Source organism: Pieris brassicae, chromosome 10 (genome assembly GCF_905147105.1).
Source record: "Pieris brassicae chromosome 10, ilPieBrab1.1, whole genome shotgun sequence".
Taxonomy (NCBI): Eukaryota; Metazoa; Arthropoda; class Insecta; order Lepidoptera; family Pieridae; genus Pieris; species Pieris brassicae.
Genome location: NC_059674.1, coordinates 5112327 through 5130757, shown reverse-complemented (window position 1 = coordinate 5130757; position 18431 = coordinate 5112327). Strand labels below are relative to the sequence as shown.

Here is an 18431-nt window from a genome sequence, read left to right as displayed (position 1 = left end):
AGACATAAAAGATCCGAAAATGTATAACACATTTTCTCTTAAAAAAATGTTCCATAAAATGTAAATTTTCCTTATTTTCTATAGTTTTGTAAAATTTGTATAAAAATTAGTAAAAAATCAGTCTTTCAGAATAATTTGAGAGTGAGATCAAATTTTGTAACAATTTAACACAAGTAACATCTTAAAACTAAATTAATCTAAAGTTACAAATGCTGAACTTAAATTCAAAATTATTAAACAGTATTAAATGGGTTAACAATTTAGCTATGCATATTTTATTAATTATAACAATTTAATTTTGAAAGTTAATGTAAACAATATTTTTGATCTTAAAATTAGATTAAAACCTAAAATAAACATTACCTAATATAACTGTTAAACCCTGTATTTAAATCTTGATTTGTTTTGTATAGAAAATTGGCTAATTTTTTCATAGGAACATACTTCATATGGCAACAATTGGGCAGTATTTTGTATAAGTAGAATAAAAGCATTTTATCAGAAGCACCTTTTTGGTCAATATCAACAAAGTTATGTAGTTTGGAAAAATAAAAATATTTATCATGGATTAGTCATGTGCATAGAAACAAAAAATGAAAAAAATAGTCACAAAAGAGAGATCTGAAAGATACTACAGATGTTAATATCGTCAATCATTATTACATGCAATCTTATTAATTTTACAACTAAAACTAATAACAATTATATTTGCAGAAATTTTGCGATTATATTCGATAACAAAAAGAACAATAATTTGACAACTTATCAAAAAGACTAAATGTAATATTTCTTTTAATAAGTTGTACAAATATTTTAAAAATATAAAACTTTTGGCAACTTTTTTAATATATACCATATAATAACCAAAATGAATTAATTTCCATCAAACAGATGGTAATCTGAATGTACTGATGCCCATTGCTGACAAAAATAGTGTTTTATAAAAAAACGTAAATGTGGTTTTGGTAAGTGGTCAACTTTTCTTATTTCATAAAATCTTAACAAATAATAAGTTTGTTTAATCACTAACCAATATTTTTCACACAAATGTCATGAAATGCTTTATATAGTTGGATAACTTACCTTACTACAATATTAATTAATTATTTCATGTAACTTATCTTTACGTTCCACATGTTCAGGATCAGAACAATGAGCCATCAAGACTGATTCACCCATAATTAGATTCTCAAAGCACAATGAACAAGCATACAATGCATCACCAAAACAGACAATTTTATTATCATCTCTGTACATTTTCATTGGATTCAAAACAGTACTAGGCTGTATTTCTTTCCCAGCTGACACACACTTTTTAATATAAGCTGTTTTGTAAAGAAAATGTATTTTTTCACAGTGTGACTGACTCAAAATATGTTTCAGAAGATCGTTTTCATCAGCATTGTTTGTTTTACACGAAGGACAATAGAATAGCACCATATTTTTTGTTTCAAAATTAGATTCACAATGTAATTGAATGCTATGCACTTGTATATAGAATGTTATGCGTTCAATGGTAGCTTTTTGAAGAAACATACTATGCAAGGAGTCTTGGAAGCTGTTATAACTGAAAACCTGGTCTAGAGATTCAGAGTAAGCTGTTAACTTTGATGTATCAAGAGTAAAGTTGCCAATCGAAGATGAAATTGATGTTGAGTGCTCTGGAGACTTAATTGTTAATCCCGAATCAGTTTGGGAGATATGACATTTACAAAGACATTTGGAGTCATCAAAACTGCCTTCTAAACTTTCTTCAAATGAAAATAAATTTATCATTGCATCCCTTAGATCTGGGAAATCATAATATTTTTGCTTCTTTTTAGGGTTAATGCGCATTGGTGGTTCTCTTTTTTTAATCATATATTTATTTTCTCTGTTGTTATGTAAATAACTATTGATAAAGTTGTCTATAGAAGATTTAATAGAAAGCAACTGTTTTTTAACTTTTGTTTTAGCTTGATGATCTTCCTTCTCCATAATTATATTCCAACTTCCTGATGGATCAATGTTTTTCAAATCCAAATTGTTCAACATAATGTCTCCAACCTTTTTTGGTATGTTGGATAAATCTGTTCCTGGCAGAGCTGTTACTACAGACTTGGATTGAAAAATTTTTGATACTTCAATATGAAACTGGAACTCGTTAAACATTTTTTTTAAGAAGCAATCAAGTTTCTCTAATTTCATTTGGTAGTTCAGTAGAAGCTCCATACGTTGCTCTTCATTTTTATCAAACTCAACATCTGCAAATGATTCGGGTGAAGTTGATGGTATAGGTCTACTCTCATCGCTTGAAGGAAGTTCTAAGCACATCTTCCTGCACATTCTAACTGGCGATTTTGATGTACTATTAGAATGATCCGACATAAGTTCCTCCTCTTCAATGGAAGAATCAATGTCAGATATATTGTTGATGTCAAATGATTTATTAAAATCAAAACCCTTAAACCTTTCACTGAATGTTTCTGATGTTAGGCTTTCCAATAGAACATGTTTTGGTGTGTTTTCTACATTGAAATCAAGCTGGTTCATGGATTGGCTTGCTTTTTTTATATCTAACTTTAGTTTTTTGCATTTACGGCGTCTGTGACGAAGTGGTGCATCAGATAAATTAAGGATATCTGTATCGGACAAGGAGATTTTTTTTGATGTAAACTTTTTCACAGATTCCGGCAATTCTAAGCTTGTATACTGCATAGAAGTTGAATCAGCGTCTAAAAGTTCAAAACTTGATTTTTCCAACACATACGTGTTACGACGTTTCTTTTTATGTGCATCTTCGTGCTCTCCTGGCTTTTTAAAGTATGATATGTTTGAAATAATATTTCTTATTGAGAACGCCATAGTTGAAATCGAAATCGCAGATAGAGAGCCTGTTAAGCCTTTAAACAACTATTTATTTTTCACATATATCACTGTAATTACTGTCGAATTTCTTTAATTTGAATATATTGAAGATGTCGGATTGTCTAAACTTTTCCCTGTATAAAGTAGATAAGTTAATTCGCGATATTAGAGCATTTTTTTTACCCTACCCTCAAACTCCATTCTTGATCCACAAGAAAGATAAAAAAACTTTATTTTCATTGTTCTGAATTGTTTTAATAACTGACAGTTTTAATAGAAGCACAGAGTAGGAGTAAGAAAACTATAAAATATGAACGAAAAGTTGATATCTTGTCTACAGCACTAGTACAATTGACAGTTCTAACATCTGTAATGTCAATAGTCAATACTAACATCTCAATAAGTGAATTTGATAAGTTAAAACTTAGTGTTCAGTATTTTCAAATAAAAATTATGCCATGACTATGTATTTATATTCAAAAAGTAATTTACTAATTTCCTCTAAATAGTTAATAAACGTGATCTTATCTTGGTGTATATTAATATTGGTTTTGTTTGTAATCTATTTGTCTGTAATTAAAACAGCCTGCTCAACTATATTTATGAAGATTTTCTCTCGAAGTGTGTTATTTGTCTATCAATAATTAGTGAACATTTTATTAACTTCCATATCTATAGTTAAAAAAAGCAGTCTCAAGGTATACCTTAACATTATTTCTAAAAATATATTTTACTTCGTATTGTCTTGTCTTAATGTCCTAGATGGGGCAGAGGGTGTCCACAGTGAGTCTCCATCGCGTTCGTTCTTGAGCCTCGTGTTTCACCTCGCTCCAAGTCTCTCGGGCACTTCTTATTGTGCTTTATTTATATATTAGCTACATTAAATAGTATTTGGTTTGTAGCAAGAACGAAATATCCATTAATAATAAATATCTTTGCAGTTATAGAAAATATGAAACCTTCTATTGATATTGACTCACTTCGCAGTGAGCATGAATCAGATGAACAGTGGCAGGTACGTCGGAGCTTTATGCTGGAACACAAGGACAATTTTGATGAGGATGAATTGGTGACTCTAGCACAATTGTATACAAATATTGAGTTCCTAGGGTGCAGGTGCGTGATATGATTTTGGCATATCCATATAACTATTTTTAGAACATTAAAGAAAAATTTGCAATGCTTTGTGTAGCCTGATTTGTCCTGGTGTACTTAGAAATAGAATAGAAAAATAGAACAGTTACAGAACCTTATAAATAGCAGATATCTTGAAACTTAATAAACATATGATTTATAGATTTGCATCCACACTTTATATAATTTTGATTAATACCTGTAGATTTATTAGTTTTGCATGTTGTAGATACCCAGTAGAAACAATGAAGCGAATTGCAAAATTAGCAGAGAAAGTATCAGCTAAGTACAAGGAGAGTAGGAAAAACAAACTCAAACGAACCTTTGTGGAGGCAAGTGATGCAGCAGAACAAAAGGCGAAACGGACATTTAAACAATAAATTTAATGATCGAATAAGATTCTAGGATTGTAAAATTAGTAATTTGTAATAACAGTTTTTTTTCTCCAGACTAAAAATTTCATTCTTTTGTTTCTTGTTTTCTAAAATATATAGCTATTATTATGATAAAATCTTTTCTGTCTAAGGTTGTGTGGTTTAGTCATCAAAGGGTTAATTGTTAATACTATACTGCATAACACTTATTTTATACTTTTATCATTTTCTTAGTATTATCTATGAATGCAAAGCTACACCAACTAAGATGATATATTTTAGTTTTAAATATTAAAGGTATTATACATTCACTATGTTTTATAAAGGTAAGACAACATAGTGCTTTATTAACGGTCTTAAATATTGTATACTTAAAGGGTAACTCTGATAGTTCGGCATATTATATTTAGTAAAATGTTTTGTACATTAAAATCTTTATTTATTTAAACTCTGTACTAGTAGATGACCTTCAATATTGGCTTATACACTTTGTTTGGTTTAATATTTCAAGCTCCATTTGCAGAAGTACTGGGACTGAGTGTCATGGTAATAAGAATAAAAGAAAATGCAACATCATGAACTCTTTATTTGATTAATTTATACAAAAACTTAATATTAAGACAATTCTATAGTAAAGTTTTGTAAAGAGCTGATAGATACATCAGTGAATAAATTATTTTTATTAATTATCTACTTTATATTCTACTATCTATTTATTTCAAGCTATTATGGTATATAGTTTTTTAAATTAATGAATAGAGCCTAAAACAAAATTACAAACAACATATAAACATGAAAATATTATTGATAAATGCAACATTCTGGTTGTACAATCCTAACTCCCACCATATCTCACATCTTCCATATTGAGCTGGTGTTGATTCCAAAGTAGATCTTAACACTTTTTTTTTCAAATCTATCTAGTAATTTGAAGTATCTTTTGAGTAATTACAATATTATAGTCCAACCAAGGTAATTTTTTTATTTAGTTATGCCAATTAATATATTTTTAGTGAAGGATATGTAATTTACAATACTTGAAATATTAATAATTGTTATTTTAAACAAAACTAACTCAAAAAAATCTACTAAAACAGTATAATTTGTAGTGTGAATTCTGCATTTTATAGCAACTACAAAGGTGATAACTTGGAGGGCCCAAGTTCCATGTCCAGGGAAAAATAACTTCAGTGAACTTATTTTATTTATTTCAAATATTATTAGTTTAATCTATCAGTGTTTGAGCAATAAGTTACCTATGCTTTTTATGAAATCATTTTGGTTCTTTAGCTTCGCCTTAAAGCATACACACTCATTTTTTATATTAATAGATATTTCATTTTAAATTAATAATTAAAGAAAAGGCACAATGTGTTTAATAATAACAAAAAATATATGAAATATGGTACCAAATATGACTTAATATACAGGCTGGCCAAAAAGTCGTGAATCAAAAACTAGGGGTTAGATGGGGTCATGAGCTGCTCGAAACTCGAATTTGCCAAGGTGCAACTTATTAACAACATTCCGTAGATTACGTCCTGTATAAACCGATTCCATCCTTTATAATATTCATGATCTTTTTAATAAAGGATTGGATTCTGTCAATGTTCAGTTTAGAATGTTCTACGTGAAAGTCGTAAAAACGTCAAATAACCCATAACTTAATAAATACCCGAAGTTTATAAAAAAATCTCATTACATTCGTAAATACTTTATTTTTAAGCTTAAAATAACATTGAGTTGATTTGTCAAATTCATAGTTTGACATGGCAGTGCTGTGTTATCTGTGGACCTACCCAAAACCATTTCTTATAAATATACTTAAAATACCTATTATATAAATCTTTGAATATACAATGTTCAGACCATCCCAAAATAATACAGTCCGCAATATAGGAACGATACAATTGATAAAATATACCTTTCTCTGTCTTACACTCACCTTCCGAGTCTCTCGTACGATTCCGTTCTTAGGCTAAGATCCAGAGACAAACCATCTTTTTTATAAATCTTTGTCTCTTCATGAGAAAGATCAGTACTTAATATATAATAAGAGTAATTAGTGTTTTTATAAATCGTTATTTTGACTGACTTTCTGCAGCGCTTTCATTTAAAATAAATATTATCAAAAAGCTCCGAAGTCTCATACCAAAATATGACAAATAATTTGTCTATGAATTTTAGCTTTCCCTCAATACTATCTAAATGAGAAATCAATAAATATTTATAAAATTTACAATCTGTTAGTTTTTAAAGATTGGCAAACATATGAAACGGATATAAATGTTTGGTTTGTTACCCTGTCATAAAGATGTGAATCTTTAACAAATTAAACTATTACATTGGGGCCGTTCAAATATTACGGAAGCACACATTTAGGGGGAAGGTTCTTTGATTTCTTATTACGTCAACAGTAATTATTATTTATATTTTTACACATTGTCTATGTTTGAAAACGAAATGCATTCTCGAGGATTCCTGCAAGAGAGCTTTGCTTACTTTTGGTGACAAGAGGAGAGGAGGGGAGGGGAAGGTTAAATCTGCTTACGTAATACTTGAACGGCCCCATTGTAGAAAAGTTTTTACCTGCCTGGCTACTCTGTAAGGGGGTTTGAAACATTAACATTTCTACAGTATACATTATTAATTTGGTTAGGTATTTCAGTCTCTCGTACGAAGTCCCCATATAGATGTACGTTTCGTACCAATTGTGGGTCGTGCTATTGCGCTGAAAATTAATTTTAAAATGTAAATTTCATAATTTAATTTTATAAATAATTCTATCCAGTGTTAGATTTTTTATTCCCCTGTATTTCTACAATTACTTTTACCAAGGAGTAAAAGGAAGTGGCAAAAGCCCATGTTTTAGGCCTTTAGAGCACAGTCAGTGATAAGCCTTGTACTATTGAACTTTCAATAGTGATATAGGCATCTTTTTTAATATAATAGGAGGCAAACCCAATGTTAAGTGATACCGCCGCCCATGGTCACTCGCATTGCCAGAAGGCTTGCAAGTGCGTCGCCGGCCTTTCATGAATTAGAACGCTTTTTTCTTGAAGGACCCTAAGTCGAATTGGTTCAGAAATACTGCAGTGGGCAGCTGGTTCCACATAGTGGTGGTGCGTGGCAAAAACTGCCTTAGAAAACGCTCAGTTGTGGAACGACGGATGTCGAGGTGATACGGATGGTATTTTGCCTTGACGTCCGATAATGAAACTCAGCAGCAAGTATTAGACCGAACAACTCTTCTGAACACTCCATGGTAAATGCTGTAGAAGAGGCATTTCTGACTAGTTCGATAGTTCTTTTAAACTCTATGGCACTGAAGTTTTGGGATCGCGTGGTTTTCTATTAGAAGATACACTTTGTATCTCTACCGGGGCTCTGCTTGATTTTTCTCTTCTTGATTTGAAGTTAATTGACGTATTTTTCGTACAATATTATATACGTTATATGAAAAATAAATATATATATACATAGTAGAGCTAGGCCATGACAAATATCTGATTGAACGACTGATTTCACAAGAAAATTAATAAAAATTCTATTTTTATTAACATAGGTATTTCCGAACCGACACGACTTAGGGTTTTAAGAAAAGGCCGTACCGTAAAGGGTTGGCAACATACCGCCTAGCCACCGACCTTGAAGGTGTCCATGGGCGGCGGTTATAACTTTATTTAAAGTGAGCCGCGTGGTCATTTGCCCTCCTGCCATAAAGACTTACCTGAACATGAATTTGTTAACTTGTATAGCTGGTAGAGTGGTTTTGAGCACGTTAAGAGATGTCGAAGGTAACATCCCCCATACCTCCAAATACTGAAGGGATGACATACTACTCAGCTTACTGTAAATACAATTAACATATTAAAGTACTTTTCAAGCAGCATTGTTCTGATACTGATACTCTTATAGAAATATCGCTGATATCGATACCAATGCTTAGTGAATTAAAGTAAAATATATCAAGATTGGTTAATGTTTTTATAAATATTCACAAACGCTGAATAAAATTAAAGGTTTAGTTAATTAAGAGTAATAATTAAAATAAATAACTGTTAATAATTTGCTAAGATTTTTGTACTTCTGTGCTTTATTCAATTTGGACTGGATCAACAGGATCGTATCGGCATTTAAAATATCGTCGATCCCGATGTATCGGATGCAACCCAATATTTTTATTTATTAAAACCACAAAAAGATACATGAAAAAGCAATATAATCGATGCAGTCGATATAAAATGCGGACACGACCATAGAAATGGACATCCCTTATTTAACATTCGCTCGTACTGTGAAGTAGAAAGGACATGGGGACTGTTCAAGTATTACGTAAGCAGATTTACTGCATCTCCCCCTCTTGTCAGCAAAAGTAAGCAAAGCTCTCAAAAATAATAGCACATAAAGGTATTAATTTTTATGTAGGAATCCTCGAAAATGCATTTAGTTTACAAGCATAGACAATGTGTTGGTAATATGTGAATAAAATTACTGTTGACGTAAACACCAAATGAGAAAATCAAAGGACAACCCCCCCCCCCCCCCCCCTATAGTGCTTGAACGGCCCCATGCCTTACAGTCAATGACATGAGCCACACATTTGCATTTAGAAAACTTATCACTAAACAGATACATACATTTCTGGTCGTATTTTTATACTTTTAAAGCTGATACTCACGTAAGCGCATGCGGTGGTAATAAGTAACATCGGCTTAGTGCTAAATGCTCGAGTCTCGACAGCGGAAGCAGTGCGGTCAGCGCGTCCTTTCCCAGTGAAGAACAATCCGACAGATCCAATTCGAGAAGACGGGGACATCGCGTCACTAAAGCTGATACCACTGAAAAGAGAAGTGAGTGATGAGTGAGAGAGATGATGAGTATCTAATATAATAGAGTTCCGGGAATTGATGGCTGATAATGAAGGTCTATAAAATAAACCAAGAGAGGACAACTATCCAACTATCGACCAACAGCTTTAACCCAAGGAGGTTAAATGTACTTCAAAATAATGGAAACCATTATTAATGGCCAGCTCAGGTATCTAGAGGGCCACCACTACATCTTTCGTCGTGGTCGTTCAGCTGGTGACCTTCTTATATATCTTACACATAGATGGGCAGAGGCAATTGAGTCCAAGGGGAAAACGCTAGCGGTTAGTTTGGAGAAAGCCTTCGATCTGGTGTGGCATAAAGCGCTTCTCTCGAAGCAAGATTTTATGCGACTGGATCTCCAGCTTTCTGGCCGATCGGAGCATCAAGGTTAAACCTGTGAACGCTGGGGTCATACAAGGCTGTGTCCCCTTGTGTCTGAAACTCTGCTACGTGGAGTTTCGGACTGCTTTTAAATTAGCTGTAATGTTTCCAAAAAGAAGCCATGGGCCGGGCGTTAACTCCTGACATTGGCAGCCAAAAGTCCCTTCCTAACAATCTACAAGCTAGCTTCTACTCCTCTTAAAGAAGAGAAGAGGTCTTGACTTCAATCCAATTGAGGATAACTGGGATGTTTTAAACAAACGAGTAAGATCACTGCAACCTGCTCCATAATGCACCAGCGAGCTAAAAAGAGGCATTGCAGAGGAGTGGGAGCATATTTCTAGCCTTTTGAGGTTTATCGTTATTGGTAATTAACCAATTAATTTTAAACCATGGTTAATATTTTCAAAATTATACCCGACAAACTTCTTGAGCATTAACAATTACAAGGGAGTGGGGAAAAGTTTGCGCATCGTACACAGCGCGGGACACAAACGTCAACTGATTTACCAATCACGCGATCGACACGTCACTCGCCCTGCGCAGGCAAGGCAATTTGTTCAAGATGTTTGCCGGTATCTGTACTATATGTTAGTTCATATAATAATAATAAATAAATAAAGTTTTGCTTATACTATCAAGTACATACTTTCATCAGTCATTTTCCTAGCACCGCTGATATTCAGCCTCAGCAACTTCTGCGGGAGCGTCTCAACCAGTTCCTGGAGAGTACTCTCTGCTAAATTACACCACGATATGTTCAGCGATTGTAAACTAAAACAAAAGTATGTTTCTTATAAACGTATCTAAAATATATATTCTATGTATGTGTCGAAAATTATATTAATTATAACTCGAACTGAAAATACCTTTATTCATACAGATAACTAAGTACACTTATGAACGTCAGAAAAGATGTTAAATTGATGTTAAATGTACATTTACTGCCAGTTCGCAAGTCAAGGGCGTAGAGCGGACAAGAAACTCTCCGCCACTCTTTTTAATCGCTAAGTTTTGAGTCATACAAATTGTTTAAACTGGAGCAAATCTATCCCAAGTATTAGAATCATTTAAATATTCGTCAAATTTATAAATGGCTTTATTAATTTACGGTTAACGAGAGCTTTAAATTTATTTAGTGATAATTCACTAAATTAGCTTGGGAGTTTGTTGTAAAAACGAATACAATTTCCATATAAGGAGTGGTTTATCTTCTGAAGCCTGGTTGGTCGTATGCTTAAATTAGTTCTGTTTGGAGTATAATACTGAAAGTCACCATATATTTTAAATGGTGATTTTTATTCTATTTAAAATCTTTTATGTTTTTTTGTACATACAACAAGGCTTCAAGAATATATTGACGAGATAGTGTCATAATATGTAATTCCTTAAACGCACAACTATATGCCAACGTCGTGCAAATAAATTAGTCAATAAAATCGAAGTTATTGTACCTACTAAAACGTTCATTTTTTTTAAACACCGATGGGAAACAGTTTTTTTTCTACTTTACATTCAAAGACAAGTATTTTACTCACTTGGTACATCCTTTGAGTATATCTCTAAGACCAGCCTCATCTATTCCTTGAGACATCGCTAAATTTAACGTTTCCATATAACTACATTTACCTGAAATAATATTATAGTAAAAAATAATAATCAACTCTAAATGGGTCTTGACCACAGATAGCATGCATTTTTTTATTACTTTTATTCAATAAACAAGATGGTGTTCACGATTTCCTCACAATGTCTATCTTCAGAGTACGAGCGAGTGTAAAATGCACACATAGAAAAACCACAGCCGTGGATCGAACACATGACCTCAGCGATAATAGTCGTAAGAAGCACTAAACCAACAGTACTTTTTGAATACAATTTACATTGAAAGAACACTTTTTTTACCAAATTGAAGCTATGTATGTAGCACTCGAATCGATATCAATATCAACTCCGGGAAATTAATACAGATAATACAACTTTCTCTACAGCTGTGATACTTTTGACATTCAACACCTTTTGTCTTCAGTCACCGTGACCACGCTGTAAAGCTAGCGAAACGTCGGAAAATTTAAAATTGCGTAAATAATTATAAGTTTATAATAATACATAGCTTCAATCCGGTAAAAAAGTGTTTTCTTTCAATGTGTAAAAGCTATGTTAACAAAAGACAATACTCTACAATATACATAGTTTAAAAAATAATAATTACAGCAATGGTGAGACACTCGCTATGGTAACTCAAATAAACTCGTGTTAAAAAAATTATGAAAATGTTTTATAATATTTTATATTTCTTTATATCTATCTATATCATCATAATTTTATTTATTTACTTGTATATGAAATAAATAATACAATTACACACTTAAGTACCATTAAAAAATTTCTAATTCATACGTAATGCCAATTTTATATGTTTTATTGTATGTTTTCACTCACCTATTAAACCCAAGGCCCGTCTACTTAAACTCAAGTTCTCAACACTGAGCTTCCGCAACGCCGGACAGTGTTCCAACAAACATTCGAGTGTATCACAATCAATTGAACACATACTGAGATCCAAATACTGAAGTCGGGATGGGGTCACTGTTTCTGGTTGCCATGTCCCGATCTGAATTATAAGCGTTTTTAAATATTCCACTTGAAAACATTTTATATACTGTATCAGCCAAGTCTGTACATTTTGATGGATTAGACAGAATGACAAAATGAATAAAATACCTCAGAGCTAGACAGTCTTAAAATAACAGGTTTTCGACTTAAAATCCTGCCGATAGAGTTCTTAGATAACGTCTTATTTCCTAGGTCCAGTCTTTGCCATAGTGTTTCATCGCACGCTACTCTATACCACCTGAAATAAGAAGAGAAGCAGCCTTTGTTTAGCACATAAGATACAAGTATCACTTATTCCACGTCAATAACTTTGAAAAGGTAGACATCCCTAGTCATCGGCAAAGAAGACAGAGGATGTAGGCCGAGAGAAAAAGCCGGCGTAAAAAACTCTCGGTACTCTTTTAAAATAGCAAATCCTCAAACAACTCTTATCTTAAAGCAAATATCGCAAATTAATTAGAAGTAGCCTGTCTAGCTTTAGTCCCTTTTATCGTTAACTTTGTAGTAACCTTTTTTCTGATTAATGTACCTAATGTTTTCTGTTTCATATACATTGTTTATTAATGTAATCTGTTTTGGCTTTGTACTTTGTCAAAGTGTTTTTTTATAATATGTATGTTAGCTGGATTACTAATAAATATGAGATTAAATATAATAGTAAAAATGTCATTTCGTCGCGAACAACCACATTCACACCACACACAGATCTTTACTTTCGTAAATTATTGAACTTTTTCGTACATATTACGTATTCGACCGTTGGCTATATCTTTAGTATAATTTTGTCATATATAATATAATTTATTTGAGATGTAGGATAACGAAATAAATAAATATGGCATTTTACTCGTTTATATGCTGCAGTTATTATATTTGTGAGAGGCTGGTGCCTATAGTAACAATAGGACTTTAGAAGTCCTGTGTTTACAGGTCCCCAGCCTTACATATACAAAGATTACATAGTATGACCAAACTAAAGTAACCAATACTAGCAATATAATACAAAAGCATGGTTTTGGGTGTGTGAATATGTGTAAGGGTTTGTAAAATAATTTACAAAAATACATTGCATATTAGAATAAGTTACATTGTCGTCCCACGACAACAAACATTAGGTCGCCATTTTGTTGTGCAGTTTTAAATACTTTATGGTTCCAACGTATTTTTATTAGAACAGGGGTAAACGGGCATGGCTCATTTGATATTAAACCCAACAAACGCCCATGGACACTCAATGTCAGAGGGCTGGAGCGTAGCCGGCCTTTTAAAAATTGGCACGCTGTTTTCTTAACCTACCCTATATCGAAGTCGAAGTTTTGTTCAGAAATATATTAACGGGTAGCTGGTTCCACTTGTGGTGGTACGCGGCACTGCCTTATGCGCTAACAGTTGTGGAATGATGAAACTTAGTTACACGTCATCCACCAGGCTACCACTCTGAAAACTCTCTGTGGTAAATGCGGTAAAAGATGCAGAGAGACCCCACATCTCTACGTAAAGTCAAGGGATCAAGCCGCACGGAAAGTGATTGGTCGTGATGCTCTTTCTTAAATACTGTCAAGTGGAAGCAACTGATACTGGGAAGCCCAGAGGTGAGAACAGTACGACTCCATGTGGGGCTGAACTTGCGCTTTAAACAGTTTCAAGCGATGGCCCGAAATACCGTCTTGCCTTGTTTAGCACGCTAAGCTTCTTGAAGGTGAATGTAGCCTTTATTAAATGACGAGGAAACTGATATGATCGATATATCAACGCCTAATATGCAGAAGCTGGCTTTTTTCGATATAATTATTGCTATTTATGTCTCCCTATGTGTGATTTTTACTAATATCTAATTTCAACCGTTCTACTGAGAGCACCATTACAACTGTTTTAATATCTTCTCATTTTTGACTTCCTTGGGCGAATAACGGTATTTTTGCAAGTTATTTTATTATAGACACAAGGAAATTTTTTTCAGAAATTATTTTGTTTACAATGTTAGGTGTTTTACTTAATTTTACTTTCCCAAAATAGAGCGTAGCAACCATACATATAGTTTTAGTTTAGATTGTGATTCTACCAAATAATTATAAAAGTTGGCTTAGCTATAAAAATAACACTCATGGACACATGCATACTTCGATGTCTGTCACATCCATATGACGTGGATTAATAAGGCGTTAATAAATAAGATTGGAGTAGACCAAAGGGCTATGGAGCGCTTGATTCTTCAGTTAAAACTAAAAGACAAGGTTGTGATACGAAGCCGTACAAAAATAAAATACGTTGTAATATATACAAAAAAGGTAAAATGGAAATGATGGCAGATGGGTCAAAAAGACCCTTAATTGGAATGGGCCAGTGGGAAGAACTAAGATGCCCAGAGGATGCCCACCAAAAAATTGGGATGACGAAATAAAAATGTTAGCGGGAAAAAATTGGAAAATAGTCGCAAGGAATTGGACAAATGAAAGAATTTGGAGGAGGCCTTCACTCCGTCGGAGGTCGAGTACTAGTAAAAACATATCTGACATGAACTTAGTGTAACTATGTGTACTCCAATAAAGGCTATTTTTTTAATTATAATTATAAAAGTTAATACGACAGTTTAAAAACAAAAAAGAGTGATAATATTATATATATGTTACACAAACGTCATAATTTTACCGCGATAACATATTACGTAAACATCCGTCACGTCACAAAATGTGCGTCGTTACGCTTACTGTGTCCGTAATTAATTATTTTGTTTAAATAGTGAAACAATCGTTTGCTCTTCAGTCTAATTAGATAAATTACTGTAATGTACATTTACTTATTTCTTTACTATTTACTTTAAATCTCAAATAGAAAAAAATAATGCTTTTAATTGATTTATTTGTGTAGTATCCTCGTAAAATTACCATAACATTTTGCCTTTATGACTTTGTTTCCCGGGGCAATCGATAGAATTAATATATTCTAAACTGTTCTATACATCAAATATTTTTTTCTTTCTACTAAAGTTATGTATCTTTGTTTCTTAATAAACACGTATGTAATTTAAAAACTACCGAACTGTATATTTTATATTTATTTAAATCAATCATAGAACTCGTATAACATAATATATACTATGCTTACCGTTTGCAAACCATCATACAGTGAGCGAGTGTCCTCTTGGGAAGCCATTTGAAAACACTAAGTATGACTTCATCTGATAAGGAACGAAAGGAATCTTCTCCTTGGGGCTCCCCTCGTGATCGACGGGATATTATCGCTTCTTCTTCAACACCTATTACTAAAATAACAGAGAAATATTCACAATTCAGACGCCAAAGAGTTTTTAGATTTATTCAAAGATAAACTTATCACAAATATTAACTGAATATAAAATTATTGTATGGTTCCTGAGTGTGCTTTAAATAAAAGAAGATTTTTTTTGAGTCTATATTAACCACTCGCGTATAACAATAGAATATGAGCGAAATAATGAAATGTTAATCTATGTAAAGAATGAATGCAATTTCACAGTCAAAGACAGTCCCTACGTCTGGCTATACTCTCGGGGCGTTACTCGACGATTTCGGAAATCGCTACGCTTATAAAACTAAGCCTGAGTGTCCAAAATGTAAAGCCTTGGCTCGTACAATAAAAAAGAAGCAGTGGCGCTACAACCTTCTAGGTCTGGGCCTCAGATTTCTTAATATACAAGTAGATTAGCCTTCTGTGCCTGACACACGCCGACGAGCATGCCGGTTTCCACACGATGTTTTCCTTCACGTACGAGCGAGTGTTTAATACGCACTTAGAGAGACCATTGGAACCGGTCGAACTAACTCGTGCATGAGTGGCCAAAACCACTACACCAACACGGCTCTAACTTAACAAAACCTAGAACATTCTGCCACTCACATGTAGTGTTAAGCTTTCTTCCTCCAGTACTGGTTACACTGTATCCTCCTTTAGTATAGCAGTCTGCTCCTATTTGATTTAATGGGGTCTCTTCTTCAATCAGATATTCATCTGTGAATGATGTTTCTAGGATCTCTTGGAGAGGAGCTAAAAAAATCGTACATGTATATGGACTACAATATGAAAGGTTGGAGCGGTTAGTCTAACACGCGTAGACATGTTTTATACGCCCTCCAGAGCAGTGCTTCCCCCCTCAAGGGGGCAACTTGATTGTTAAGGGGGCAATTGAAATCAGATGGATATAAATAAGAAAGACTTGTGACTGTAGCTACCCAAATTGGATTTAAATATAAAATCACTGTGCAGCAAGCATGAAGCGCAAGGATATATATTAGCAATGATAATAATGTTGAAGATGTTGTCAACGAATAGAATAGACAATGATTATCATATAATAATTTTAATTATTACATAAAACCTCTTAAACGGAAACAGGCTTTATATCTCACTTTCAGAGAGCTGAAAAGAACTTAAAAGATAAAGTGAAAAATTTGTAGGTCTGTTAAAGAAGCTTTAATCAAATGTTAATTAATGTTTGTCAATCCCCACACACATTTATAATATATAAAATTTTATTCTGCCTGTTATTGTGCCTACTTAATTAATAATAATAGAGTCTTAAGACCATAAGAAACCCAAACTTAAAAGCTAACATAACAATTAAGGTCATTGACAAGGACCTATGTTAGTTTAGCAAATGTTGTCTATCATTTATAAGCAAAGATTGAAGACTTGCAAATGCTAGAATACTGTGAGATAACATAGACCTCTTGGTCATTTTTATCTACATGAATAGTAAAAGAAATTAAGTGAACAAAGATGTGCAATCTTTGCATAGAATGTTTACCTTTCTCACAACTCCTTGGGCTAATTTTTGAAGTACCGGGGCAGGGACTAGGCTTTGTCTTAGCATATTTAGTATTACAACTCTTTGGTGATGCCACATAGTTTACATTTGGATTTACATTCTCTATGTCATGTTTTCTCTTTAGACTCTTAGTCTGAAAAAAAAAACAACATTAGTATATGAAAAATAATAGTTGAACCATTCAAATCATTAAGTAATTGTGATACTTCTTACTATGAAAGAAAACAAATTTTTAACCGGATTAAAGCTATTTGTATTTTTATAAACTTATAATTATTTACATAATTTTAAATTTTTCCAATGTTTCGCATGCTTTAGTTTATAATAATACAAATAGCTTTGATCTAGTTAAAAAGATGTTTTCTTTCAATATGTATAAGCTATGTTAACCAAAGAATACTACTTACTATGACTTAATTAATAAAATAAATTATTAATATGTTAAGTAGACTTTATATATTTACACTTATTAAATGAGTTAATATCTACCTTAACTGTATGTTACAACTTACATTAGTATTAATAGTTTCACATTGTATTTCACTATCATCTTGTTCTAATAAACTGACACCCATTTCTTGCAAAACCTGAAAACACTCCACAACATTATTAACCTTGATCCAAAATTAATGCTAAATGTTGTCAGCATTAGATATGCAAACACGCACATATATTTACATCCCCTCTTTAATACTACAGTCAAGCAGTACACCCTAAGATTAAACTAAGATAGTTATTGGAGTAAGACATGTAACATTAGACATACAAAATGAATTACGAGTCCAGGTGATGGTATACTCTTAGTATGAAGGGTTGAAATGCGTATATTATCTATTTTTATTACAAGTAAGTAGATATTATAACCAAAAATGGCAAGGGCGGAAAAAGCGGGAATCTATAGAAATACTTACTTCTGTATCCGTCCTACGGTCCATCAGGCTCCAGCTCTTACGCGCAGAGTTTTCTAAACGCATTCGTTTCCTAAAAGCACACACATTTTCTTTAAAATCAAAGGGATATAAGGTAAAAACTGAAATAATGACACGTTATGCTTAATTCGCGCCTTTCAACTTTGGCGCCCTAATCAGCTGTCAGAAACATATGAGAAGAGCAAGAATTGTTTTTTATGAAGTTCATTGCAAAATGTAACTATACCGTGGGCTAAGAATTTCTTGAGTAGGAGATAATGTTTGGCAATCTTCATCAACAGCACTGGCATTCATTATAATATCTTAATAACTAATAAACTCAATATAAAAGTCATAAAACTTGCACTCGGCAGCAGTTATAAAAACTCACGAAAATTGACAGAATTTGCTGAAGAAGAAAGTACACAGATATCTAATATCTCGAGTGACAAGACACGACAGATATATGAATAGACAAACGTCAAACACCATA

The 18431-nt window shown here is 32.8% G+C and overlaps 3 protein-coding genes across 3 annotated transcripts; 1 reads left to right on the top strand and 2 right to left on the bottom strand.

Moving 5' to 3' along the window:
- Window positions 1-839: 839 nt before the first annotated feature.
- LOC123715694 lies at window positions 840-3080 on the bottom strand. Its single transcript, XM_045670919.1, has one exon. The coding sequence runs from the start codon at window positions 2842-2844 to the stop codon at window positions 1096-1098; it is 1749 nt and encodes a 582-aa protein (XP_045526875.1). The 5' UTR covers window positions 2845-3080; the 3' UTR covers window positions 840-1095.
- A 174-nt stretch (window positions 3081-3254) lies between these two features.
- LOC123715296 (partner of xrn-2 protein 1-like) lies at window positions 3255-4931 on the top strand. Its single transcript, XM_045670254.1, has 3 exons — window positions 3255-3330; window positions 3789-3963; window positions 4211-4931. The coding sequence occupies exons 1-3, from the start codon at window positions 3306-3308 to the stop codon at window positions 4359-4361; spliced, it is 351 nt and encodes a 116-aa protein (XP_045526210.1). The 5' UTR covers window positions 3255-3305; the 3' UTR covers window positions 4362-4931.
- Window positions 4932-5426: 495 nt separating this feature from the next.
- On the bottom strand, window positions 5427-18324 carry LOC123715295 (S-phase kinase-associated protein 2). The gene is made up of 13 exons (XM_045670252.1): window positions 18186-18324; window positions 17942-18011; window positions 17543-17617; window positions 17010-17163; window positions 16103-16249; window positions 15332-15488; window positions 12335-12464; window positions 12053-12224; window positions 11149-11239; window positions 10260-10384; window positions 9037-9196; window positions 8086-8205; window positions 5427-7086 (listed from the first exon to the last, which is right to left on the bottom strand). Exons 1-13 carry the CDS (start codon window positions 18251-18253, stop codon window positions 7020-7022), a joined length of 1536 nt encoding a protein of 511 aa, XP_045526208.1. The 5' UTR covers window positions 18254-18324; the 3' UTR covers window positions 5427-7019.
- Between the last annotated feature and the right edge of the window lie 107 nt (window positions 18325-18431).

Excerpts from the sequence above, each read along its gene's own strand:
- LOC123715694 (XM_045670919.1), bottom strand. The coding sequence starts at position 2,844 with ATGGCGTTCTCAATAAGAAATATTATTTCAAACATATCATACTTTAAA.
- LOC123715296 (XM_045670254.1), top strand. The coding sequence starts at position 3,306 with ATGACTATGTATTTATATTCAAAAA. Across the intron at positions 3,331-3,788 it reads TATGTATTTATATTCAAAAA|TTATAGAAAATATGAAACCT; the intron begins GTAATTTACTAA and ends ATATCTTTGCAG. Across the intron at positions 3,964-4,210 it reads ATTGAGTTCCTAGGGTGCAG|ATACCCAGTAGAAACAATGA; the intron begins GTGCGTGATATG and ends TGCATGTTGTAG.
- LOC123715295 (XM_045670252.1), bottom strand. The coding sequence starts at position 18,253 with ATGAATGCCAGTGCTGTTGATGAAGATTGCCAAACATTATCTCCTACT. Across the intron at positions 11,240-12,052 it reads ACGGGCCTTGGGTTTAATAG|GTAAATGTAGTTATATGGAA; the intron begins GTGAGTGAAAAC and ends ATATTATTTCAG. Across the intron at positions 8,206-9,036 it reads TTACCACCGCATGCGCTTAC|TAAGCTGAGTAGTATGTCAT; the intron begins GTGAGTATCAGC and ends TTGTATTTACAG.